The sequence below is a fragment of the Malania oleifera genome, chromosome 5 (assembly GCF_029873635.1).
Source record: "Malania oleifera isolate guangnan ecotype guangnan chromosome 5, ASM2987363v1, whole genome shotgun sequence".
In the NCBI taxonomy this organism is placed as follows: Eukaryota; Viridiplantae; Streptophyta; class Magnoliopsida; order Santalales; family Ximeniaceae; genus Malania; species Malania oleifera.
In genome coordinates, this window is record NC_080421.1 from 94,577,090 (window position 1) to 94,603,743 (window position 26,654).

The 26,654-nt window shown below is 37.1% G+C and overlaps 1 protein-coding gene across 3 annotated transcripts in view; it reads left to right on the plus strand.

The window, feature by feature from the left end:
* The window catches only part of LOC131155352 (protease Do-like 2, chloroplastic), a 75,712-nt gene that overhangs the window by 26,005 nt on the left and 23,053 nt on the right, over window positions 1–26,654 (plus strand). For all 3 annotated transcript variants that reach the window (XR_009136786.1, XR_009136787.1, XM_058108417.1), the window contains exons 4-7: window positions 65–138; window positions 342–405; window positions 12,634–12,678; window positions 13,212–13,319. Coding sequence is in view for 1 of the 3 variants with exons in the window: in XM_058108417.1 (XP_057964400.1) it covers window positions 65–138; window positions 342–405; window positions 12,634–12,678; window positions 13,212–13,319 (291 nt within the window). In the remaining 2 variants the exon portion in view is untranslated. The remainder of the gene's footprint in view (window positions 1–64; window positions 139–341; window positions 406–12,633; window positions 12,679–13,211; window positions 13,320–26,654) is intronic.

Consider the following 26,654-nt stretch of genomic DNA (forward strand, 5'->3'; position numbering starts at 1 on the left):
TATATGTACTCTTTTGTAGACGATGGCTGTTTTTAATCCTTCTTTTATGTTGATATTTTTCTAGGTTTACTGCACGCATACTGCGCCAGATTATTCCCTTCCTTGGCAAAAACTAAAACAATATACAAGTACTGGAAGGCACGCTATGAATATTTTGAACTTGTTATTTGTTGCCTGAAATATGTGAAAAGTACTATCTCTTCTTTGGGGGCTTTGGTTGTTATTTTAGTTGCTTCATTCAATTATTGTGGTTTCTTATGTCTATTAAGTATTAAGACTTGTGATATTCCACAATAAGAAATATTCAATGAGGATTGAATTTTTGATTTATTTTTGTGCAGTGCTTTTATGATTGGTGATGGAAAACTTTTGACAAATGCACATTGTGTCGAGCATGATACGCAGGTAATCTTTTTTAAAATATAAAGAATATTTTAGATGTATGATACTTTTAACTGTGAATAGTTGTACTGTACTTTTAAATGCCTGTGAATAGTTGCATACATTTTAGCTGCATTAAGGGAACTGATTTGGAACTAGCATTAACATTGAAAAATAAATGTCCGTAAATGTCTGCAATTTGTAGGAGATGACATAGACACGATATAATAGTTGATAAACTCATTTTTCCAAGACATTGTTCCATTTCCCAGGCTAGGATGTGCGCACACACACACACACACACCTCTCTCTGTTGCAGTGTGCAAACAAGATCTTTTTTAATTCCTGCTTTTTGTTGTATTTTCGTTTGTTTTATTTTGGTAATCTTATTAGGATCGTATCTTTAATTGCAGCATGCAAACAAAATCTATTTTAATTCCAACTTTTTATTGTATTTTCGTTTGTTTTATTTAGGTAATCTTATTAGGGTCGTATCTTTAATGTTCTAGGATTTTATTACAGGAAGCAAGATTCAGGTTATTCTTATTCAAGAAACTAGTTTATTTAGGCTTCCTAAATTAGTTTGCGTATTCTCCAAGTGTTGTAGCCCTATAAATGGCTCATTTGTATTAGTTTTTTGAAGATTGGAATTGAGATTGAAGTTGCTGGACCTTAGTCCTGCATCAAGTGGTGTTAGAGCGTACTCTGTTTTGGCACTGCTGTCAGTGTTATTTGACAGGGTTTGTGATTTCAACTCAAATCACCATGGCTGTCGGTTTATGATAGGGTCGTCTGAGTTTTAACTCGAACTTATAGGGTTCACGATTTTGACTTAAATTGCTTTGCATCTGCTGCCATCTACACCACCACTACCATTCAATATCATTATCAACCACCATCATTCCCTCCACCATTCACTATGTTGATCCATCTTTTGCAATACTCCCAGCATATTTTTTATTAAAAAATTGCGGCCTCAGTTGAATCCCTTCAAAGCAATCAAAAGACTTCTCCTTTTTCATTGATTAGCTACTGCTGCTGTGCTTCCGGAATCCCCAAGTCCTCCATGCCGTTGTCATCATCATCACTGCCAAATGAAGGTCTGAATGAGGAATGCTATCTTTAGTTCCTGAGTGCTTCACGTCGTTGCAGTAAGCAAGTTTTTCGTTGAGTTCTTCACATAGAGGAACCATGCCATCACCACCGATGCTGGAGCAGAGTCCCTGCTTTTGTCAAACACTGATGACTCATTGTTGACCACAGCAGCTGAAGATGGAGTGCCTGTAAGAGGGGAGATAAAGCAGCCAAGCAGTGCCTTAATTTTTTACTCTGATTAGTATAATTGGTTTAGTTTGAACTGGCTCCAACCAGACAACTGAACCAGTCAGTGAGGCAAGACCATGCAGACTGGTTTGAATCGCCAAAAAAAAAAAAAGGAGAAGAAAGAAAGTGATGAAGGATCAATTTGATCTGGTAGTGCACGTTGCGACTCAAATGTTTGAGTGGAAAGAACGGCCAAAGAAGCAAATTCAGAAATTGACCACTCAGATACCTTCTCTCAATTCTTATATTGTTACATCCAAGTCAGATTGTCATTAAATTTGAGTGTTCCGAATCCACAGTCTTGCCCTTGATTGATCCAACTCAAAAACAGAAGGGAGTTGTCGAACCGAATAGCAATCCTAATGTTGTTTGTAGAATTATCATAACTGGTAGAAAAAAATTAAATAATTTATATAAGAAAGTAGATGAAAGAAAATCTGGGAGAAAGATAGAGTTTCGGTAATTGTAATTGAGTTGTTGGGGTGAAGTTGAGAGTGACTAGCACTGGGATCATATAGAGGAAGTAGAAGAAGATTTCTTTATTAACATATTAATTAGGTGGTTTGTATTTAAGAGTTAAAAAATAAATAAGAATGGTGTGTGTATGTGTGTGTGTGTGGTGAGAAGGGGGAGTTGAGAAAAAATCTTAACTTTCATGCATTTACCATGAGTTTTTTAGCATTTTTTTTTAAAATTAAAAAAGAATTAATTCATGCTGTTCGTTAATGCAAAAGAGGTTTGTGACTTTGTGTGTGTGTGTGTGGGGTGGGGGTTGGGTAGATGTCCCACCCATTTGCATGTATTGGGGGAGGGAATTCAAATGGTTAAAGAAACATGCATGGGAAAGGAAATTGAAAAGTTTTAATTCAAGGCATGCATCAATCACGTTCACACTTTATTTTTACATTGATTAGTAATGACATACATCAGTCTACTTCTATATTATTAATTAATCATGCATGCATCACTCATCTTGATTAATCATGACATGGCTGATGTCTTGACTATTCTGCTTTGTCAGTATATTTGATTTGTTTTTTTTTTGGTTTTCTTTTGTGGGTTCCATTGTCTCTGCATGTTTGACATGCGGACACCAATTTTTTTTTGTTTTATTTATGATCTATGGGGCCCGCTTGTCAGACACTGTCAGTGTGAGACCGATAATTTTGTCTGCGAATTGGAGATGCAGATGCAAGTTCTCCATAATTTTGTGGGACCACTATTTCAGCATCTTCAAGGTGCGAATAACCCTATTTTTGTATATTGTTTCTGATAAGCCCTATTTCTGTTATTTTTTTTTTCTTTTTCTTTTTTATAACCCTATTTTTGTAAAAAACTCCCCCTTCAAGCGTGGCCAAGATCTGGGTTTGTCCTCTGGATTTTTAAAATTTGTGGTTAAATTTTTTCTAATTGGTGGAGAACGATGCAACATGCAAACAAGATCTATTATAATTTCCTTTTTTTTTTTTTGTATTTTCGTTTGCTTTATTTAGGATAACCTTATTAGGGTCATATCTTATAGATTCTAGGATATTATTATTTAGGAAGCAAGATTCTAGGGCATTATTATTTAGGACACTATACTTTGATCCAGTTCAAAGGGGGTAGCAACAAAAAGGTTCATTTCTAGGAGGATGTGTGGATGGGGAAGTTCTTGTTGGAGCTGAAGGTTCCTCATTTATTTAGACTCTCTTTGCTACATAACACTGCCATCAACTCCTTCATTTCCTTGAGGGAGGTTCCTGTTTTTGGGATTTCTAGTTTTGTAGGAATCTCACTATCCTTGTTTGTTGGACCAACCTATTCCTTCCATAGTCAGGATGAGAGAGTGTGTGAAGATGATTCACTGGGTATGTTTAGTTCTAAATACTTTCTCTGACACGTTTTGAAATGCCCTTCCCCTAACCTTTTCCCTTGGAGCCAGGTTCTTTGGAGGGCTAAGGTGCCCAAGAAGTTTTGAGCTTTGTTTGGATGGTTATACTTGAAAGGATTAACATGCATGATTTACTTCAAAGGAGAAGGCCCTATGAGGCCCTTAATCCTGACATGTGCATCAATGTTGTGAAATCAAGGGCACAAATGCTCTTCTTTTTATGTATCGAAGGGTGACATTCGTAGCTTTGGAACGTGGTCTTTTCATATGTTGTGGGGGAAGAGTAGGTGGCACCAGGAAAAGGGGGAGAACTTAAATTGGTTAACTTAAGGGGTTTTGAAAAAATAGAAATGGTAAAGCTCTTTGGAGTTTGGAGTGTGGCTGTTTTTTTTGGGTAAATGAAGACAAAATCGAGAATCCAAGCACATATTTAGAGAACAAGGATCAAGGAGTCCTCTCTAGAGACCTAGAGATATAGAAAAACTATAATACACCAAAGAAAAATAGAAAAAACAATATGTGTATCAATTCAAAAGTGCTGCTCGCCAATCTCTTACGACACCATTAAGCCCCAAAAAGTCTAAAAGTGTGCACCCAAAAAGAAGTGAGGAAAGTTGCTTTATCCCATCATGGTTGTAGCATTCCTCTCAATCTCCAAGACCCAAGGGATGGTGGACACAGTCACACTCCAAAGAGCTCTTCCATTTCTATTCTTTCCAAAGCCTTTGAAGTTAATCAATAAAAACTCTCCCACCTTTCCCAAAGCCACCCACTCTTCCCTTGCAAATGAAAAAAAAAAAGGGTTTTCCAAAGCTGCTATGCCACCCTAAAAGATATAAAAATGTGCACTCGTTTCGTTGTTTTCACAACACATGATGTGCATGTTAGCATTGAGAGCCTTGTAGTGCCTTCCCCTCTGAAGGGAATCATGTGTGGTAATCCTTTCCAGAATCACAATTTAGACAAAAGCATGAATCTTTCTAGGCACCTTAGTCTTCCAAAGAGTGTGGCTTCAAGGAAAAAGCTTAAGGGTGCTGGATTTTAAAAGGCGAGAGAGAAAGGATTTAGAAATGAATATACTCAAAAAATCACCCTCCTACACTCTCTCATCCTTACTAATGGAAGGGATAGATGGTCAAACAATGAATGAACGATAGTGAGCTCATCAACCTCTCTTCTTTGATATTTCTAAAGAAATGTAAATCCCAAGAGGAAAAACCCCACCTTGGAAGACCTCCCTACCCACACATCCTCCCAAAAACGAACTTTTTTCCTGTTACCTACTTTGAGTCGATAAGAAGAAAGAGCTGACTAGCTACTTGGAACATGATAGGGACACACATGAGAGATAATGCCATTGCCTCTCGTCTCCCACCTATTTTGTTTGATCCCATACTTGCTCTCAATCATCTTATTGCATAGGGAATCAATTTTTGGGAGGGAACCTCCATAGCACTTTCCTATAGGGGAGATGTTTCTGGATACCACATTCCTAATGCTCAGTTCCCCTCTCTGACTTAGGTTTGCTAACCAATTCTCAGCTAACTGGATGGTCTCTCCCACCCTCTTCAAGACTCAACCAAAGGAAATCTTGCATCAACCTCTCTAGTGACTTGCCTACTTTTAAGGGAATTCTAAATAACGAGGGGTAATAAAAAGAGATTCTAGAGAGTAAGGTAGTAATGAGAGTGGCTCAGCCCCAAAAGAGAAATATGCCCTCTTCCAATACTCAATCTCCTAGCCACTTTTTTCTAGCAGTGGATCCTAAAAGGCTTTGAAGTATGCGTTCCCTTCCGGAGGGACACCAAGATAGGATAGAGGCCACTAAAGGGAGTCGCAATCCCCAATCAATTTGAAATTTTGAACTAACCTCTCCCCTATGTTGATGTCGACTATGCCACTATTGGATAGGTTGATCTTTAAGCTTGGAATTTGCTCAAAGATTTTGAGCAAGAACATGACTTTGCATAATTTTGCTAAATTGTCCTCAAGAAGGAGTAGGGTGTCAACCAAAATGGAGGTGCAAGAATTTGAGATCTCTGCTTCCTCCCTCCCTACATGTAGGCATTTGATCACCTCCTTTTGTTGAGTATGGAGAAGCGTCCTACTAAGGCTGTCAACAACTAGGGTGATCAGGATTAGGGAGAGTGGACTCCCTTGTCTAAGATCCCTGGAGGCCTTAAACTACTCTTTGGTTAACCATTGAAAATGATAGATAGATGGGTTGAACTAAGGCAACCCTTGATCTACTTTCTCCACAGGTCCATAAAGCCTTTTTTTTATTACTCAAACACCTTAGCTAAGAAGCCCTAGATGACCTTGTCATTGGCTTTCTCGAATTCCACTTTAAAGAGAAGCCCCCTTTTGTCCCTTCTTGTCACATCCTCTACCACCTCATTAGCCACCAACACAACATCTAGGATTTGTCTATTATGGATAAATGTGGTCTATGCCATGGTGATAGTGTCCCCCAAGGTTAGTCTAAGTCCTTTAGCTACGGCTTTAAACATGATTTTATACATTCTAGTAATTAGGTTGTTTGGACTATAGTCCCAGACTTTTTTGGTCCATTTTGGGAATGAGGGTGTTAATGTGGAATTCATACTAGTATTCACCACACCCTTATGATGGAATTCTTCAAAAATTTTTAAGATATTAACTTCCAACACTCCCTAATTATCTTGAAAGAAAGCCAGGGTCTCTACACATGTCAAAGACCATTTTTCTAATTTCTTCAACCTGAAAAGGCCTTTATCGACACCGAGCAGAACTCTCTTAGATGGGGATCCAATCAAGGCCTTCCACCATCAATCTGTTTGGGGTCTCCTTGTAAAACAAAAATTTATAGAAATTAGTGATCTCAACTCCGATGAGTCTGATCTGAGATTGACCCCTAACCACCTAGCTACGCTTTAAACCCAGCTCCTTGATGTAAAATTCCTCCTCCTATTTGTTACCCTGTGAACATAACGAGAATTATAACCCCCTTTTCACCTAATTCGCTATATACTTCTAAAACTAGCACATGTCTTGTATCAATAAGAAGATTTCTAACTCATTATTGAGTTTGTCCCCCTTGCTCCTATGCTCCTCAAGAAGATCACACTCTTAATTTTGTAGCGATACTATTTTCTGCAATTGTGAGATTCCCAAGAGTCTATTCCAATTATCAACTTAGATTTCCAAATTTCAGTTTCTTCATGAATTTTAAACCCTCTCACCCTTCCACCTGACACTCACTCCTCTAGTCTTTGACTATCTCTTAGAAGGGATGAGTTAATCACATGTTCTCGAAATGGAAGTGGTGGGCCCCACTTCATAGGGTTAGACTCTAAAAGGAGAGGGTAGTGATCCTATGTGGGTCTATGGAAGATTTGCTGAACCCATTTGAGTTGTCAACAATTTGATGACCATTTACAAACCAAACAAGTATAGACAGTCAAACCATTGGTACTTATTTATTTTAGAAAACAGAGTCGTCACTTTTTTTTTTTTTAATTTTGAAAAGGAAAAATAAAAGAAAACCTTTTTGAAAAGAGATTAGGTTCGGGAGTACTTTTGTGGATAGGGACGGTAATACTTTAAATTCTTTTTATTGGAATTTAATGAATTAGCACCCTAGAACACCTATTCTATGAATGGTTATTGTGCTTACCTTGTGTGTATATGTGTGTAGCCTTAACAAATTTCTAAAAGAAATGGTTGGAATTTAAAAAGCATTTGAAAAATCATGTTGCAAAATCAAGCGGTCGACCGCCCCTTTATAACTTTCGATTCTTTTGCTTGTCCTTCTTAGAAAACTTCTGACCCTTAACCCCTTTGAAAAGGCTTTCGTAGGACTCATACAAAGGACTTAACCTCATGAAAATCCTATTACATAATGCCCATTCAAAACAAACACATATACATGCATAAATTAGAAAATAATGAATAAACAAAAGAAAGACCTTTTTGGGTTTTTTTGTTTGGTATGACTGGATCTACAAAGTAGATTGCATACATATCCTCAAAAGAAGAATCAGGCCATCTTTAGTTCCCAAAAAACATTTTTAATTTCAATGTAAAAAACATTCTTTGGGTTGTTTTATTGAAAAAACTCTTGAATTTGAATGAATTGTTTCTTTGGGAGGAAAACCATAAAACTCAACTTGAAAACTCTTGATTTATTTTTTAGAAAGGAGGATTTTAATCCATTCAACAACCACATCATGAATGATTTATTAAAAAGTTAAATTTTCTAAGAGGTGCTTTGGTTTCTTTGGAAGAAAAATTATAAAAGCCTAACTTGAAAAGTGTAGATTTTTGAAGGGAAAATCACAAACTTGCCTTGATATTTTGTTTAAAAAATTCGGAGAACATCCAAATGCTGCATCATGAATGTATTACTTCAAAAATGTTTTGAAAACTTTACAAAGAATATGGAAGATTTTATGAAAACTTCACATAAATTCATTTCTTGATGAAAATATTACTCTTTTTTTGTAGAGAAACCATGAAAACATCTATTATGACAGCATTCAAATTCAATCAAATGTACTCTACTGAGTGTAGAGAGCCAAAAACACTTGAAATTCCTAAGAGAATCAAGAAAAAATGCTAAAAAATAACAATATTAGGATTTGACGGTTGACCAGCTACTTTTTAAAATTGTAAGGGGCTGGTTGACCACCTACATGGGCCAGTTGATCGCTTGCAAACAAACTTCCACGAACATGCCAAAATTTTATCTTCAAACATGCTTTTTTCTATGCAATTAAGATAAAAACATGTCCTAGTACTTTTAACATGTATTTTTGACACGAATTAATGGAAAAATCATGAAACATCGAATATAACATTCAAAGAATCATCTATATGCTTCAACAGATCAAGACTTAAGGAACAAGTGAAAAGAGATTAAGTAGAGAATTAGGCACTAACCTTATTGAAGAATAATCCTCTGTAGATCATGTGGAGGACACCCTTACTTCAATTCACACCCAAAACACCCGAAACAAAGAGATACATGGTTTTCTCTCCTTATCTTCTTTCAATGAAAATCACCTTTTGATCCCTTCAAAAATCCTTATAAACATCACTTTGCCCCACTTTGACATGCCCATTTATCTCCCCGTAGAGGTCCTTTTATAGACCTTGAATGGAGTGGACGGAAATACCTTTTTGAATTTGAATTTAGAAAACCAAATTAAAAAAAAAAAAAAAAAAAACTACCAGTAACTGCCAACCACCAACTGCCAATGTTGTTGCTTGACATGTGGGATGATTGGGGTACATGGCAAACCCAAGTTCCTTGGCTAATCATTTGAGGACAGCTCAAAAATTCGAATTTTGACAGGGCTGGTCGACTGCCTAAAGGAGCCAGTTGATCGCTTATGAGTGGGGCAAATGCTAGAAATGGAGGGAAGGCCAGTTGACTGCCTAGTGAAGCTTTTCCTTTCTCTTTTATTTTTTGTTTGATTTTTGATATCTTCATTTGGGTTATTATTTGTTTGGTCAAAAAATGACTATCGACAAGGTGTGGAAACACATCCTCCTACTCATTTGTGAACATAAATATGTCAATACGGGAGTAAGCCTGCGTATCCTTAGAAGCCCTATAAGTGAATTTACCATTATCAATAAGGATATCTCTAGGCCCACAATACTAGATAAATAAGTCAAACTTCTCATGCTCGTAGTGGTCCTAGGGCTCCCAAGGATCTCTCTAGAGCTGTGAGACACATTTAAGTCAAGTTCCCCTTAGTCTCGTAACAACTCATGAAGAGCAACACAAACCAAAAACATCTACTAACTCCTCAAAGTTGGCCCATGGCTACACAAACCAAAAACATCTACTAACTCCTCAATGAATTGACTCCTCAAAGTCGGTCCGTAGATATAAGTGAACCACCACGCCTTTACACCTCTAGTGTCAAGGAGCATTTCTTAAAGGATGCTACTCTAGTATCCCAAACAATAATTTGATCTCCTGATGAAGGAAGATGCGCCTAGTCTTTATTTCATTTGTCTAGAAGCTTCTGATTATGAAGGAATCAACTTCCCTTTGCTTAGTTTCCCCGGAGGAACAATATATCAAGGATGCCCATAGATAAGGTTTCTTATCCACTCTCACTTTCCTATTGCCCCGACTACTTAGACCTATTATGTTCAAAGAAAGGAGCTTCATTTTGCACAAAGAAGAGCCTTGCATGACTTACCTCCCTTGTCATATTTAATCGGCAAAACCAACCTCCTTAACTCTCGCCGAAGTTTCTTAGTCTTCTTTCTATTTTCTAATCTCTTTCCTAAGCCTTATCTTCTTACCTCTCGAGTTAACCAAAGCTAGGTTCAGCTCCTCTAGGAATTCCTCGGCCTCGAGGTTATCCCTTTTGTCTTCTAATAGGTCTAAGGATGAGGAAGAACCCACCTCCAATGGCTTCCTATAGCATAGAGGTGTAGCCAAGCTATTATGAGATTCTAACGGAATAGGTGGATTACATGTAGCAATGACATGCCTATCTTGCATTTCATCAAGAGCTTTGTGTCCCAGATTGAAGGAGTGATGAATGGGGAATGAGTTGGTATGATAGGAGACTCCAAATTTTTTGAACAAAAATAGAAGGAGATTCTAGTGTTTTGGCTCACAAAAGAAAGAACTTGAACTTGGTACACCCTGGAAAGAAGACTTGTGAGCTTTGTTAGAAGATGGAACCCCAATTATGGGACTCTCTAAATCTTTGCTCCTATCATATTTATAGAAATCATTCTTCTACAGAGGCTGTCAATAGGGAGCCCTTCATTATCCTAAGGAAATAGGGTTGTGATCGTCCATTTCATCCTTCGAAACTTCTCCCTCCAATAGGACAAATTGTTTGCCATTGTTTTGATTATAATCCCCCATTTTGGAGTTTGGTTGTTTTCACCATCCTTTGGACATTATGGATTCAAAGGAACACTAAGATTTTTAAAGTTTGTTCAACTTGCTCCAGGCTATTATGGTATAGAGTGACTTTCTTAGCTTACTTTGGTGTGCACTTTGGATTTTTTTGGGGATTATCGTTGTCTGACCTTAAGACAGAATTGGAAGGCAGCACTTTTGTGATTAATACTTTTATTGTTTTTATATCTTTGATGTACTTATGCTTTTTCTATACTCTAGATCTCTGGGGAGGACTCTTGTCCTCTAAGTCATATACTCTGCTTCTCGATTATTAACAATATTTTTGTCTTTTATAAAAAAAAATTATTATTTTGGAAACTAGTATTTAGTTTATTTAGGCTTCCTAAACTAGTTTGCTTATTCTCCAAGCATAGTAAGCCTATAAAAAAGCCTCATATGTATTGGTTTTGGAAAGATTGAATTGAGCATTAAAGTTGCTGGGCGTCTTTCTTGCATCTCTCTCTCTCTCTCTCTCTCTCTCTCTCTCTCATACACACACACGTGCACACACACAATTCACGTATGTACAACAACAACCATCAAGCCTTAAGTACCACACGGTGAGGTAAATATAGTTCACTTCTATACACATACATTAAGTGTCGCTTGAAATAAAGGAGATTCTGTATTATTAACTAATGTATTAATAGAAACTTAGATACCATTTTATATTTTTTTTGATGATAACACTTTAGGTTCCATAAATATGTACATTTCATGCGTTATGAAAGACGGGTGATTTAAAGGAGACCCTTGGTCCAATATCATATGCTAGGGATAATAATGTTGCTCTTTTTTTTTTTTCCTATTATTTAAGCACATTAAATGCGTTATAAATTGATGAATTCACTAGGAATATCCAAAACGAGATCCCATAGTGTATTTTGCTCGCAGATGATATTGTTCTGGTTGATGAAAATAGGAGCGAAGTAGAATCTAAGTTAGAACTATGGAGAACAACTTAGAGTCTACAGGTTTTAGGATAAGTAAAAATAAGAAAGAATATATGAAATGTAATTTCAACCACGTAAGGAGGAATATTGGAGATAAGATTAAACTTGGTAATCAAGAATTTAATTGCACTAGTAGATTTCGATACCTTGGATCTATTATGCAAGCGGAAGGAGAAATTAAAAAGGATGTAATACCTATAGTTATAGTAGGTTGGTAAAATGAAGGAGTGCTTTGGGCGTATTGTGTGATTATAGAATACCCTTAACATTATAAGGAAAGTTTTATAGGATGACTATAAGACTAGCCTTGCCCTTTGGATCAGAATATTGGGCAACTAAGAAAACATATCCAAAAAGTGAAAGTTGTCGACGCAAATGCTGTGTTGGATGAGTGGTATAACACATTAAAGGATAAATAAAGGATCGACCATATTTGCTGTAAATTAGGCATAGCACCTGTACAAGATAAGCTAAGGGAGGGGCTGCTTAGATGGTTTGAGCATTTGAATTGTAAGCCAAGTAGTGCACTGGTGAGGGGAAGTGAGTTACATATTGTTGCTGGTAGTAAAAAGGGTAGGGGTAGACCTAAAATAATATGGAATGAGATAGTGAAGAAGGATTTAATAGCTCTTAAGCTAGCCGAGGAAAATGCCCTTGATCATGTGAATTGACGGAAAAGGATTCATGTAGCTGACTCCACCTAGTGGGACTTAAGGCATGTTGTTGTTATTGTTGATGAAGCATGTCAAAGGAGTGTATCACATGGATTTGTTGCTAGTTATTGACATATAGGGCTTGTCCTAGACTATGACAAAACTTGCTTTATTAGGGGATTTCATAAGAATTGTTCCGGGTTTTTGAAGTACTAGATGCCCATTTTGATTACCGACTAGAGAGTTTGGTGCATATGTAATTATGTTATCAGTAACGTGGCTTTGATTTTAGTTTTTCTTTTCAATATCATCAAGTTCTGGCTTGGTGGCAGTGTGGAGTTCCTGACCTTTTTGCTATAAGTTCCATCAAGTATATGTACATAATGGTTTGTGATACTATAATTTACCCAATCTACATTTAGTTCTTAGTAATTGTGTAAATATATTCTTGGTTAAAGCAAGTCTATTTCATGATATATGCTGACCATTTAATCATATAAAATCTGTTTCAATGTTATTCCATATTTGCAGGTCAAAGTGAAGAGAAGGGGTGATGATAAGAAATATGTGGCCAAGGTATTTCTTCAGAAAGAATGACATGGTGCCTCATTATTTTTTGATGTCAACATAATTTTTTTTGGTGGTGGCTCAGGAGTGATATATTTGATCTTTTGAGGGGGTTTGGACATCTTATGGGAATACTATTGCTTCATTTTGTTGTCCCAAACATTTTAAGGCACTGGCCATCCTGCCGTATTGAATGACACCACTCGTGATAAGAGAAGTTGAAAAAAAAAATACATTTCATGAAATGCTTCAGAGGGTCTTATACATACAATATCACGGATTCATTTCAAGAGCTGTAAAAAAAGAAAAGAAAAATCTAGACCTGAATCTTATGAAATGATCTCATTTTTCTGCATATACCTTCATGGAAAATGATCACATTAAAATTGTTAGTGAAAGAATGTTTTTTTTTTTTTTTGAATTTTACTTGGATGATTAAACTTTTACAAAGTGGTTGTTTTTTCTTGTCCTTTAGTCTAACATGTTTAATTTGTAATGGATGTTACTTAAACATGGCAGCATAATTTTTCTTGGTGACCCAGGTTTTAGCTAGAGGTGTGGAATGTGACTTAGCTTTGCTTTCAGTGGAAAGTAAGGACTTCTGGGAAGGAGCTGAGCCACTCAAAATTGGGCGCTTGCCACACCTTCAGGTCCACCTTTTTTTTTCTTTCAAAGAGGATTAGAATCAATTTCTGTATTTGATGCATATGGACATTCTTCATGTGTGCATGCATTAGCCTTGACTTCACCTTGTAGTTTATGTAGCCAGACAAGAAATAATTATTGAAGATGCACCTGATTTATTCACCTTGTACTTTATGTAGACACCAGAAGGAATAATTATTGAAGATGCGCTTGATTTATTGTTAGAAGAAATAGGCTATTTTAGTAGTTATGTGATGTAAGTAGGGGATTTTTGTGTTTCAACCGTTTTTATTACTAATTAATCTATAAAAAGGCAGACCTGGAGCTGAACGTAACTCCAATTAACTGCTGCCTCCTCCTTTCTCTTTCTTTCTTCTCTTTTCTTTTCTTCTAACCTCCATCTCTAACTTTACAACATGGTATCAGAGCATTTATCTCGTCAAAATCTGGTTTTCTGAGTTTTTTCCTTGATACTCTGTTTTTCATTTTCTTTCTTATATTCCCCTAATTAGCTCTCAAATCTGATTTTCTGGTTGGTTTGAGAGTTGTTTAAGGTCATTTTTTGCATCTTGGTTTCGCTGTGCAGCATCCCTGGCAGGATGCTATGTGTATTCATGAGTTCATGGTGATTTGCTGATGTGAAGTTACGCTCTGTTTCTGGTGTCTGCTGTTGCTGTGTGAAATTCTGTTTCTGGTCTCTGCTGTTGCTGTGCTGCTGTTTGCTGGTTGGTTGTAGCATGGTGATGCTGTGTGTACATGATTGATTGCTGTAATCTTGTATCAGTTTCTGGTGTTTTTTTATTGGTGTTCAAAGATTTTATTTCCTGCTCTTGCCGGCACTCATTTCTAGTTGCTACCGGCCATCATACCTGTAGCTGCTGTTCTGCCAGGTTGTTATCAAGTTCCTGTGGTGCTTGTTATGGGCTACCCACTTCCTCCTGGTAAAGTAATTCCTCATAGGATGTTGTAACTTCTCTTCCATAGTGAGAGCAGCCCTTTGAAATTCTAAACTACTGCTCTTCGCTTGTGTTTGCTGCCTGATTTTGCATTGTTGCTCTGTTGTGCATTCCAGCACTGCTGTGCATTTATTGTAGCATATTGGGGTTGGTTTTGGTGGCCTCTACAGAGAGAGCTTCGACTGATACTTTTAACATACATATCTCAGCCATCAAAGTTGTTGGATCCTCTAACTACCTGCTATGGTCTCAGGCAGTACGCGTGTATATAATGTGTGAGGGAAGTCCAAATATTTGTTGCATTCCCCTCTATCTCCAGACTTAAGGATTATGAAGATTGGATGAAAGAAAATGACATATTACTTGTGTGGTTGTGGAGTAGCATGGAGCCACGAATTGCTGTGAATGTGATGTTTCATGGAACAACAAAGGTTGTATGGGATGATTTTTGTGAAAGCTTCTCACAAGATAAAAATCAAACTCATGTTTTTGACCTATATGAAAAATTTTTCAAGCATGACCAAGAAGGTAAACCTATGTGGGAGGAACTCAACATTTATCAACCAATTAGTTTTGATATTGAGATGATTAAGAGGCAATGTGCAGTGTTCTTGGCTGCCAAGTTTTTAGCTGGGTTGAGTCCTGAGCTACAACCCATCTGCGATCAGATTCTTGCTGGTGAATCCATTCCATCTATGAATGAAGCATATGCTAGAATCCAAGGGATCATCAAAGATGGCTTTCTATCTTCTTCTCAAGCTACTTCAAGTGATAGTTTAGCCATGGTTAGCACTTAGCAATATGATTAACCGCAGTTCGCGAAGTGTTAGAGGACGAGGACGAGGTTTTGGAAATTCTCGCATTTGCACACATTGTGGCAGGGGCTATCATACTATTGATCGATGTTAGGATCTTCACGGAAAACCTACTTGGGTCAATAAGTCTTGCGGAAGGTCATTCTATGATTGACACTCCTAGTGCACCTAACCATTCCACTAAGGAATTGAGTATATCGTATTACTGTGTCCTGAGAGGAGTATAACAATCTGCTCTGCATGATTTAACAACTTCAAACCCGATCTTCTACATCTAGTGTTACTATGGCCCATTTAGGTTCAACCAGGCTTCTTTCCTTGTCATCATCCTCATCAGGGGATATTGATTCTGGTGCTTCCTCCCATATGATAGGCATTCATAATTTATTTTAGTCCATAAACCTACTACTTTACACTACTATTACTCTTGCTGATGGTTTGCTTACACCAGTCTCTGGCTGTGGGAATATTCTTTCATTTCCTTATATTACTTTATCTTCTATGTTATATGTGCCAAAATTTCCCTTGAACTTGTTATTGGTTATTGACTAATTATGTCTTTGTTCTATAACAACGTTTCCTTCTCATTATTTTATTTAGGATCTCCAAACAAAGAAGATAATTGGTGGAGGGCTTGAGAAGGATGGTCTATGCTATTTCGGTGGTGGTGGTGCTGGTAGATCCAGTTCTTGTCATACGACTTCTCCAATTTCTACCTATGGCATTTCTCTAGATCAATGACACGCTCATTTGGGTCATCCATCACTTCAAAAATTGCAACATGTTTTTCCTATGTTCAAGTCTCCCATTTTGAGTCTTCTTCATGTCAGTTAGGAAAACAAAACATCTTTTCCATCTAGAGTTGAGTCTTGTTGTAAATCATTGTTTTCTATTATTCATTCAGATATTTGGGGTCCATGTAGAGTCAACAATTTGACTGGTCATCAATATTTTGTGAAATGCAAAGAGGTATCTTTCACCTAGTAGGGAAGAATTTGAACCAAGATTTCCAAATGAATGGGATGGGGTTTTAGTATATTTGACATATAAGTTAAAGGGATAATTTGTCCTTTGAAAAAGGTAATATTGAATGAATTGATCGTAAATTATGAGATCGCTATTTTCTTATCCTTCTAGGGAAGATACTAATTGCAAGGAAAATGGAATTTCCAAAATGATTGTCAATGCTTCTAATTTTTTGCGTATGACCTAGATCTATCTATTGAAGACAAGTTTGAATTTCTTAATGTATTTACTTAGTTGTATGAGGAAACATAAACCCAGTTTGACATTAGTATTCAAATTTGTCAATCTAATAATGCACTTGAATTTGTTCAAAATGTGCTTTGGAATTTTTTCTTGGCCAAAGGATTATTCACAAACATCATGTGTACATGCCCTTTAGCAAATGGAGTAGTTGAACATAAAAATAGACATTTACTTGACATAACATGCTCTCTACTCGTCATATGCATGTTCCTAAAATTGTTTGGATCATTACTTTTCTTACAGCTTGTTTTCTGCTTAATAGGATGCCTTCTAGTGTTCTAGGGGCACAAATCCCTTCTTTATCCTGTATCTGAAAACATCCATGTTCTCTATTGTGCCTTGTGTCTTTAGGTGCACATGTTTTGTTCATGCTCCATGCATGGGTTAGGACAAATTCTCTCCTTGTTCTGTTAAATGTCTTTGTTGGCTACTTGAGGATCCAGAAAAGATATAGATGTTATGATCCCCACACTCGCAAAAAATATGTTAGTGCAGGTGTTACCTTTTTTGAGGGGACACCTTATTTCTCTAGTGCTGCGTCCTCATTGAATACATTTTGGGTCCATTAGTGATTTATGTCTCCCCCTCGTGCATTGATTCTCTGATCCTGACCCCTTATTCCACTAGAGGAAATTATTGATGCTCCTCTAGATCCATCAGGTATTGATCCAAAAACAATTGAGGGTTTATGAAGGACGAAAACAGGCACAGACACCACTACCACTGTGCAGCTGCCTCCTTTGCTCTCCATTGTTTTGACCTCTAGTTTTGGAGATCCATCCCAGTGTGATTTGGATTTGTCGATTGCATAATGAAAAGGTACTCGAACATGTACACACAGTCATTAGTTGGTTATCATGTTGCTCATTTTGTTTCAATTTAACACCTTCCTAGTCCTATGTGTTCTTTTGCCTTGCCAATGACATATGTCTCTATCCCTTCTTCATATGCTGAGGCATTTGCTAACCGTGGGTGGATACATGCAATGGATGTAGAAATGGATGCCTTGACCACTTGGGGAACATGGGATTTGGTGGATCTTTCTCCTAATAAGGAGTTGGTTAGATGTTGGGTCTACACTGTCAAAAATCTTCTTGAGGGCTCTATTGAACGGGTTAAGGTTCGATTGGTTGCCAAGGGGTACACTCAAACATGTGGTATTGATTATTTTTTGAGAACCTCTCTCTTGTTGCTAGACTTAATTTTGCTTGTGTCTTGATCTTGTTAATTTTGGATGTGAAGAGCGCCTTCTTGTATGAAAATCTGCAGGAAGAGGTATACATGGAGCTACCTCCTTGGTATGTTGCTTAGGGGGAGGCTGGTAAGGTATTTAAGTTGCACAAGGCCATTTATGGTCTTAATCAATCTCACTGAGCCTGGTTTGAAAAATTTGGTGAGGTGGTCTCTCAATTGGTTTCATTCAGTGCTACTCTAATCGTTCAATCATTATTTGCCAAAATGAGATAGATGTAATGCTTCTAGTAGTTTATGTCGATGACCTCATCATCACTAGCAGTGACAAGTGGGATTGCAAATGTCAAGCAATAGTTCCAAGAAAAATTTCAAATATGGACTTGGTTACTCCATGTTACTTTCTTGGTATTGAGATTGTATGGTGTTAACAAAGGATTGAATCTATCTCTGCAAAAATACACCTTGGACTTGCTAAGTGAGATTTGTATGTTGGAGATAAACCAGTTGATAATCCCATGGATCCTAATGTGAAGCTGTTTAGGGATGTTGGACCAGACTTTGAAGATAAAAGTTGATATAGGTAGTTGGTTGCTAGGTTGACCTACCTGACTGTCACTAGACCTAATATGTCCTTTGCTGTGAGGATGGTGAATCAGTTTATGGAAAATCCCAAACAACCATATTGGGATGCTGTTTGTAGGATTCTCAGGTATGTCATTGGCTCTTCTGGTAGAGGTTTGATATATTAATGTAACAAAAACTGTGACATCATGGGATACTCTGATGCAGATTGACTGGTTCAGTTGATGATTGAAGGTCTACTAATTGACTGGTGTAGCAAGAAACAAGCTACTATAGCTAGATCTAGTGCTGAAGCAGAATATCGAGCTATGGCTGGTATTGTGTGTGAGCTTATGTGGTTGAGGTCTCTTATGTCAAAGTTGGGTTTCTTGGTCAAGAAGCCCACAGATATGTTTTGTGATAATGAAGCTACCATTTTTATTGCTAGCAACCTAGTGTTTCATGAGAGAACAAAGCACATTGAAGTTGAGTTTAATTTTCTGAAGGATGCTGTCTTGAAGAAGGTTGTAATGACTCCATTCATGAAGTCTATGGATCAGTTGGGCGACGTTTTCACGAAGGCTTTATTAAAGCATGCCTTTATCTATTGGTTGTAACAAGTTGGTGATAGGTGATATTTATACACCTCCAGCTTGAGGGGTAGTGTAAGAAGAAATAGGCTATTTTAGTAATTATGTGGTGTAAGTAGGGGCGTTTTTATCTTCAAGATTTTTTATTATTAATATATTAAAGGGCAGACCTGGAGCTGAATGTAACTCCAAGAAACTACTGCTTCCTCCTGTCTCTTTCTTTCTCCTCTTTTCTTCTCCTCTTCTTTTCTCCTTCTAACCTCCATCTATAGCTTTACAGCATTTATAAATTAACAGTTTTTTTAACTGTTCAACTGGTACATTTTAATTGGATTAAGTTGTTCTTCTTGATTGGAGGGGAAATGATTACTTGATTGTTTATCAGTCTAGATGTTCTCTGAGCCCCAGTTATTTTTGTTGATTGTTACATGTTCATATGACATATATGTGCAATTTGGCAGGTAGTACAATATATGCTGAAGAGCTAATAATCTGAACTTGCATTTTATTGCATATGGTTCCTTCTAGTAGTGACAATTATTCTAAGCTAGAACTGTGGGATATGATTCTTTCTGCTTTCTGCTAAAATACTAATGAATTAGCTTTTCGAGTTTATAAATGTAGAATATTGCTAAAAAAGAAGACCTTACATATTTTGAATGTTTTTGGAGGCCTAAATGATGCTGGAAGATTATGATGGTGTGCAGTTTTGCTATTTTTTGGGCAATCTAGTTGGAGTGGCAATGCTGGACCCATTGGCACAAGAGAAGGATGCAGGAAAACAAAATAAAACAATTGGAAAATAAATAGGAAATTAAAAAGAGTGAGTAAAAATGAAGATAAAACTAGTTAGGGTTTAGTGCACAATATTCAAATCTGCTTCTCATGGTTACACATCTAGCCTTTATACAGGCTTTCTCTAATACTAGATTAGAACTGATTTGGGAAATGGGAAATTATAGCAGATCCCTAAGAAACATAATTTGGGTAATAATAGAAAATCAGTGATAAATGTAGCATAATTGCAAATTCCTCAATGCTGAAAATTACATAATTAAATCCAATTTTCCTAAATTATGCATACATATATGGTAAATGTAAAGATCTCCAAATGCCTTAATCTTGCTCATACGTGATCTCTTAACATTTCCCATAGTTTTCCCACATCTTCAGCCTTGAACTCAATGGACTTATCCTCCATGAATAGCTTATTCTCTGCAATTTCTACATCCTCAAATCCCTTTTTGGACATATATGTCAATTTTGGAATGTCCTTTATCCCTTCAGATCTTGTTTCTAATACAACTGGTTGCAGCTCTAGTTTCGACATGGGCTCACTGAGCATTGCTACATATCTTTTCTCTTCTTCAACACTTAAATCTTTTTGGTCAACCACATTGTGAGCTTTAATAATATTGCCTTGATTGCTATACTCAGTAGCTCGGAGTAGATTGTAAATCCATGTAACTAAATGGGGTAATACTTCAGTTAGTTTGGTATTAAAGTCCATGATTTCCTTTGGTGCAATATTGTCTTTCTAGATTAGTCCATCTGCAAGGTCATGGATAGCTCTTGAGACCTTCAGTTTGGGCACATCTCGCTGAGCCGACTTGAGTTTTTCCTTGATCACCATGTTTTGTTTTTGTACTCTCTGTTGTGTTTTTACCCCCTGAACTTATCTGCATCATGGCGTTAAAGCTGGGTTGGCCCAGCTCTAGGTGCAGCTTGAGTTGGGCTAGTCAACAGGTTAGGTGATATAGGTGGATCAGTAAAAGCTAGTTGGGCTTATATGGTTATGGGCTGAGCTTTGTTGTTTTTTGCAGGAAGGGAATAAGATCGAAGGGGAAAAGCGGAAAAAAGAGGATGGGGCCTTACATAGGTGATGGAGAACCACCAATGGAGAATTTTAGATGTTCATATTGTATCTTGGTTTTTATATTTTAGTTTGAGAAAACTCTTGTTATTTTAGAAGTTTGGTTAATTTAGGTTTATTTTGTGTATTTAAGTACTTTGGGGTTATATCGTAAATCCTTGTTTTATTGTGATTTTTATGTAAATATGTGCTAGTAGTAGTAGTGGTATAAGTGCTAGACATGTAAGTTATTGTACAGTTGTTTGAGTCAGATTGCAGTTTCCCTCTCTCTCTCTCCCACAGGTTCTGCTGTTCTTCTTCTTCTCTTGTACAGTTGTTGTTTGAATCAGATTGCAGTTTCCCTCTCTTTCTCTCTCTCCCACAGGTTCTGCTGTTTTTCTTCTTCCTCTTTCTTTAAGTACTTTGAGGTTATTTTGTAATTCCTTGTTTTATTGGGATTTTTATGTAAATATGTGCTAGTAGTTGTAGTGGTATAAGTGTTGGACATATAAGTTATTGTACAGTTGTTTGAATTAGATTGCAGTTTCCCCGTGTCTCTCTCCCACAGGTTCTGCTGTTTTTCTTCTTCTTCTTCTTACTCCTCCCATCTTCTTCATCTTCCTTCCTCTCTTGTACATTTGTTTTAATCAGATTGCAGTTTACTTCTCTGTCTCTCTCTCCCACAGGTTCTGCTGTTCTTCTTCCTCCTCCTCCCCATCTTCTTCTTCTTCTTCTTCCTTCTTCTCTTGTACAGTTGTTGTTTGAATCAGATTGCAGTTTCCTCTGTCTCTATCTCCCACAGGTTCTGCTGTTCTTCTTCTTCTTCCTCCTCTTCCTGTCTCTCTCTCCCATTCTTCTTCCATCTTCTTCTTCTTCCTTCTTCTCTTGTACAGTTGTTGTTTGTATCAGATTGCAGTTTCCTTCTCTGTCTCTTATCTCTCACAGGTTCTGCTGTTCTTTTTCTTCTCCTCCTTCTCCTTCTGAGAAGATATGTGTCCAATATAAAGTAAATAGGAAACTAAAAGGGAGCATAAAAATGAAGATGAAACTCAAGTAGTGCTTAATTCTCAATATTCCAATCTGCCTCTCAAGGTTGCATGTCAAGCCTTTAATTATAATTTATAAGCTTATCCTAATACTAAATGAGAAAAAAATAATTTGGGAAACAATAGAAAATCCTAACTTCTTCTTCTTCTTCTTAGCACGTGCAAGTGGAAGATGTCACGGCCTGGTTGTGGTTCATGATAGAGGGGAAAAGGGGATGATTTGGGATTCAACTAAGAAGATTTGGTGGTTGATCCTATTCTTCGATGATGAAGATGGTGGCGATACAGCAGCAGTTTTTTGGGGTATTGGTTTATGGATGATGGAAGGGCAGGGTTTGTGTTGCTGTTGCTGGTGCTGGTGCTGGGGCAGTGACCATATGAGAAGATATGTGTCCAATAAGAAAGTAAATAGGAAACTAAAAGGGAGAGCAAAAATGAAGATGAAACTCAAGTAGTGCTTAATGCTCAATATTGCAATCTGCCTCTCATGGTTGCATGTCAAGCCTTTAATTATAAACTTCTCCTAATACTAAATGAGAAAAAAATAATTTGGGAAACAATAGCAAATCCTAAAAGAGAAACATAATTTGGGAAATAAGAGCAAATCCCTAAATAAGGAAACAACTTTGGGAAATAATAGCTTAACCCAAATAAAGGAAAATGCCAAAATGCTGAAAATTATTAACTACATCCGACAACAACAAACAGCAGTAAATCATGCCTTAAGTCCCTCTTGGCGGGGTTGGGTACATGAATCCTTTTCAGCTAATTTACATGAACTAAGCAATTTCCTGCAATAATTTAAGGGCGTTTGAATCCTTACTTACTATCTTATTCCAAGTATGTAGGTCTACCCATACTCCTTCTATTGCCACTACAGTAACTATATCATTCCTCACCGGTGCACTATTTGGCCTACATTGTAGATGCCTAAACCATCTGAGACGCCCCTGCCTTATCTCATCTCCTATAGGTGCTGTGCGTAACTTACCATGAATTTGTTATTTCCTTAACTGATCTTTTAACATTATAACACTCATCCACCTTAGCATTCTTATTTCGACAACTTTTTGAATATGTTGTTCTTGGTTGCCGATTTTGGTCTACGTAGCGTAGTGTCACGGCCTGCCTTTTTCACACTGTTGTGAAGGGCCGTGCGGCGCTAGCTAAAGCACTCTTGCTTAACTAGCCAGCCTATCGTTTACCAACATTCATGCACGAAGCACTTTCATTAACATTCAATCAGATAGCAGCGGAAATAATAATCAATTCATGAAAGCCGTGGCAACCAAGCAGTAAGCATTGAAGCAAACGTAATCCATTAACAAATCCTCCATTGACATGTTGTACTTAGCGAGGGAGGCAAGTAGGCTAAGCACGTTGACAATTGCTAGTGAGTTTTACAATGACTGATGAACACTCACCCTCCCCTAAAGAGGTTTTTATGTAATTATCATCTTGGCACTAGGAAACATCAAAGTGACCGAGGAGTCATACTGCCTTATTTGGCTTACAACGACTCTACTAGCAAAAAATAACCCTACACTAGTATTTACATGATGGAAACCCATCCTAAGCACACGAGATAAGCGGTCACAGGCAAGCATAATGCCCTGAACAAGCTTAGCTCGTGACACGTACCTGGGCTTATAGCCATCCTATAAGACTTTTCTTTTATTGATCACACAATAGGTTTGGAGCATTACTCCATTTTACCCACCTTGCATTAACTCTATGTATAACATCCTCTTTGATTTCTCCTTCAACTTGCATAATAGATTGTCGTAATTGAAATCTAGTAGTGTTATTAACTTCTTGACCATCAAGTCTGATCTTTTTCTCCAATATTCCTCCTACCATGAGTGAAATTGCATTTCATATATTTTGTCTTATTTCCACTTATCCTAAGACCTGATTCTAAAACTTCTCGCCTTAATTTCTAACTTAGATTCTATTCCATCCCTAGTTTCATCAATCAAGACAATATCATCTAAAAACAGCCTTTAAATACTTCTAGTAAGTTATTTGTCACTAGTGCCAAAAGGTAAGGGCTCAAAGCAGACCCTTGCTGTGCACCCATTATGATTTGAAATGCCCAAGACTCCTCACCAATAGTTCTTTTGCTAGTCATTACTCTATTGTACATATCCTTAATGACATTAGTATACCTACCATATACTCTTTTTTTTCTCTCTCTATTTTTATAAAACACACCATAGAACTTCCCTAGGTACACCCTGTCATTGGCTTTCTCTAAGTCAAGAGAAACCATATGCAAGTCTCTTCTTTTCCCAACTTTTTGGTTATTCTTCTCGAAACATATATGGGTTCTATAGTTGATCTACCCAGCATAAAGGCAAATTGAATTCTTTAGAACCTCGTTTCTAACCTTAGTCTTTGCTCAATTGCCCTTTCCCACAATTTCTGTATGATTTATACATTTAATTCCACAATTGCTATTAGAATTTTGAATATCTCCGTTATTTTTACATATAGGTATTAAAGTATTTTTCCTCCTCTAGTTTGAATTTTCTTAGTTTTTATAATTGTGTTAAATAAATTAGTTTTAACCATATAATTTTGTTTTCACCTAGGCATTTCCAAACTTCAATTGGGATGTCATCTGATCTTGATTTTTCATTTTTCATCTTTTTTAATGCCTAACTTCATTAACTTTAATTTTGCAAATAAATTTCAAATTTTTAGATTTTCCTCATTTGTCAATCGATCTCTTATTCTAAATTATTCATACGTGTATGGTAAACTCAATGATATCCAAATGGTAATATTTTTTGTTTTTTTGATCTGTAAAGAGAAACTTTTATTAGCTAGACATCAAGGGGATTCCATCCCGTGGTACAAAACATCAACCAGTTTGTAGAGTGTCACAAACATCAAGAATTTCATTATGATCATTCACAATTTGCTCACTATGCCAATTGGAAACAACAACAATCCACTGATTTTTTGTTAATATAAAGTGGAGTAACTGCATCTTTGTAGGCTCTCTTATTTCTTTCTTTCCAAGCACACCAAAAGATGCCGAGAGCAATGAGATTCAAAGTATTCCGCTTCTCCTCGGTGGCTTTGATGCCTTTCCAAGCCCAAATCAACCCTCCAATGGAATTTGCAATAACCCTCTGATATCCAGCCAAGGGCAGAGCCTTGTTCCACAAATTTCTTGTCCTGGAGTAGTGGAGAGGAATTTGATTGACTAATTCTGCATCAATCGTACAAAGAAAACATCTATTTGTAACTGTAAACCCCCTTTTCTGTAGATTGTTTAAGTTTAAAATATTTCCATGTGTAGACTCCCATGCAAAAAGGCACCTTTGAAGGGGCTGCTGCCCTCCAAATATGAATCCAAGGGGAGTTGTTGCAATTTCTTCCCATCAAAGAGAGCTTCTTGCAGAAATATCTAATAGTGAAAAAACACCAAATCTGTCCAAAGCCCATTTTAGTTCGTTGGGGATGTTTTAGTATTGGAAAGTATAGAAATTGCTGTAAAAGTTGGATAGTGCATGAAGTTCCCAATTTGGCACATTCCTAGTAAAAGAAATATTTCAGAAAAAACCCCTAATAAGTGATTTGGAGATGATGACTGATGAGGGCATCTTTGTCACAAGCCAAACTATAGATGGAAGAAAAGGCAGCTCTAAGGTTATTGTTGCCATGTTATACGTCATGCCAGAAGTAAATGTTGAACCCATTCCCCACTTGAAATCTCACATATTGGAAAAAAAATCATCCAATTCTAGCCTGATGAATTTCCAAACTCACACTCCATAGGGTCCCTTACTATTTCGTGTGATCCAACTATTATGCTCAAGCCCATATTTAAAAGCTATGATTTCCCACTAAAAGTGGTCTTTCTCCTTTATGAACCTCCACAAGCACTTCTTGAGGAGAGCTTTATTGAAAGTGTTTTAGGGATTTCTGCCCAAATCTCCCTAACATATAGGTTGTTTATCCACTCCCCATCTAACAAGGTGATATTTAAACTTCTCCATTAAGCTTTCCAAAGAAATCTTCCTTGCATTCCTTCTAGTCACCTAGAAATTGAGGCCGATAGGGGTAGGAGGGACATGAAATAAACTGGAAGATTTGTCAAAGTGCTCCTAACAAGGTTGAGTCTGCTAGCTTTTCTTTTCTAGCCTACCAATCTCCTTTCAAACTTCTTGATAATAGGATCCCAAAGTCCTTTATCTTTAAATTTGGCTCCAAAAGGGAGACCAAGGTAACTAACGAGAAAGGATCCCATCTTACATCCTAGAAGGCTAGAAATCAAGGTCTCTCAACAACCCCCCTCCCCACCCCCTAGAGTTCTCTCCTATAAGAATGAGCTCAGTTTTACCAAGGTTCACTTTCAAGCCTAGGGACAACCTCCAACCCTAACAGAATGCATTGGCGGTTGAGGATATGAAGGAGATCATCTTCATTAAAAAAAATAAAAATGATTGTATCATTTGCGAAAAGGAGATGAGAAACTTTTGTAAGCCTTCCATTTTTGCCCACCTTGAGAGGCATGAGACTTAACACCTCCGTGGCTCCGTCACTAAAATAAATAGAAATGGGGACAAGAGATTATGGATCCCCTTATCTCAATCCTCTTAGGTGCGAAATAAATCAAAAGGGCAGCCATTTATGAGCATTGAGAAGCTTGGAGTTTTGATGCATTGTACTACTTAATTGCACTAGAGCTCTCGAAAGCCCATTTTCCTGAGAAGATAAAGAAGGAAAGCGTAGTTGACATGATCAAATGCTTTTGCCATATTCAATTTGCACAGTGCTCTCCTTTTTCCCTCTTGATAGGCATCCACCACCTTATTAGCAATAGAGGCATCATCCATAATCTATCTTCTAGCCACAAAAGCATGGTGATACTGACGAATGACTTTCAATATTGCTTTTATAATCCTCTTGGCTAGGACTTGGCAATGATAATATAAATGTTCCCCACCAAGCTAATAGGTCGAAATCCTTGATGTTAAAAACCCTAACTTTCTTTAGAACAAAAGAGAGAAAGGTGGTATCGATGTAGTGGATAAATGTTCATG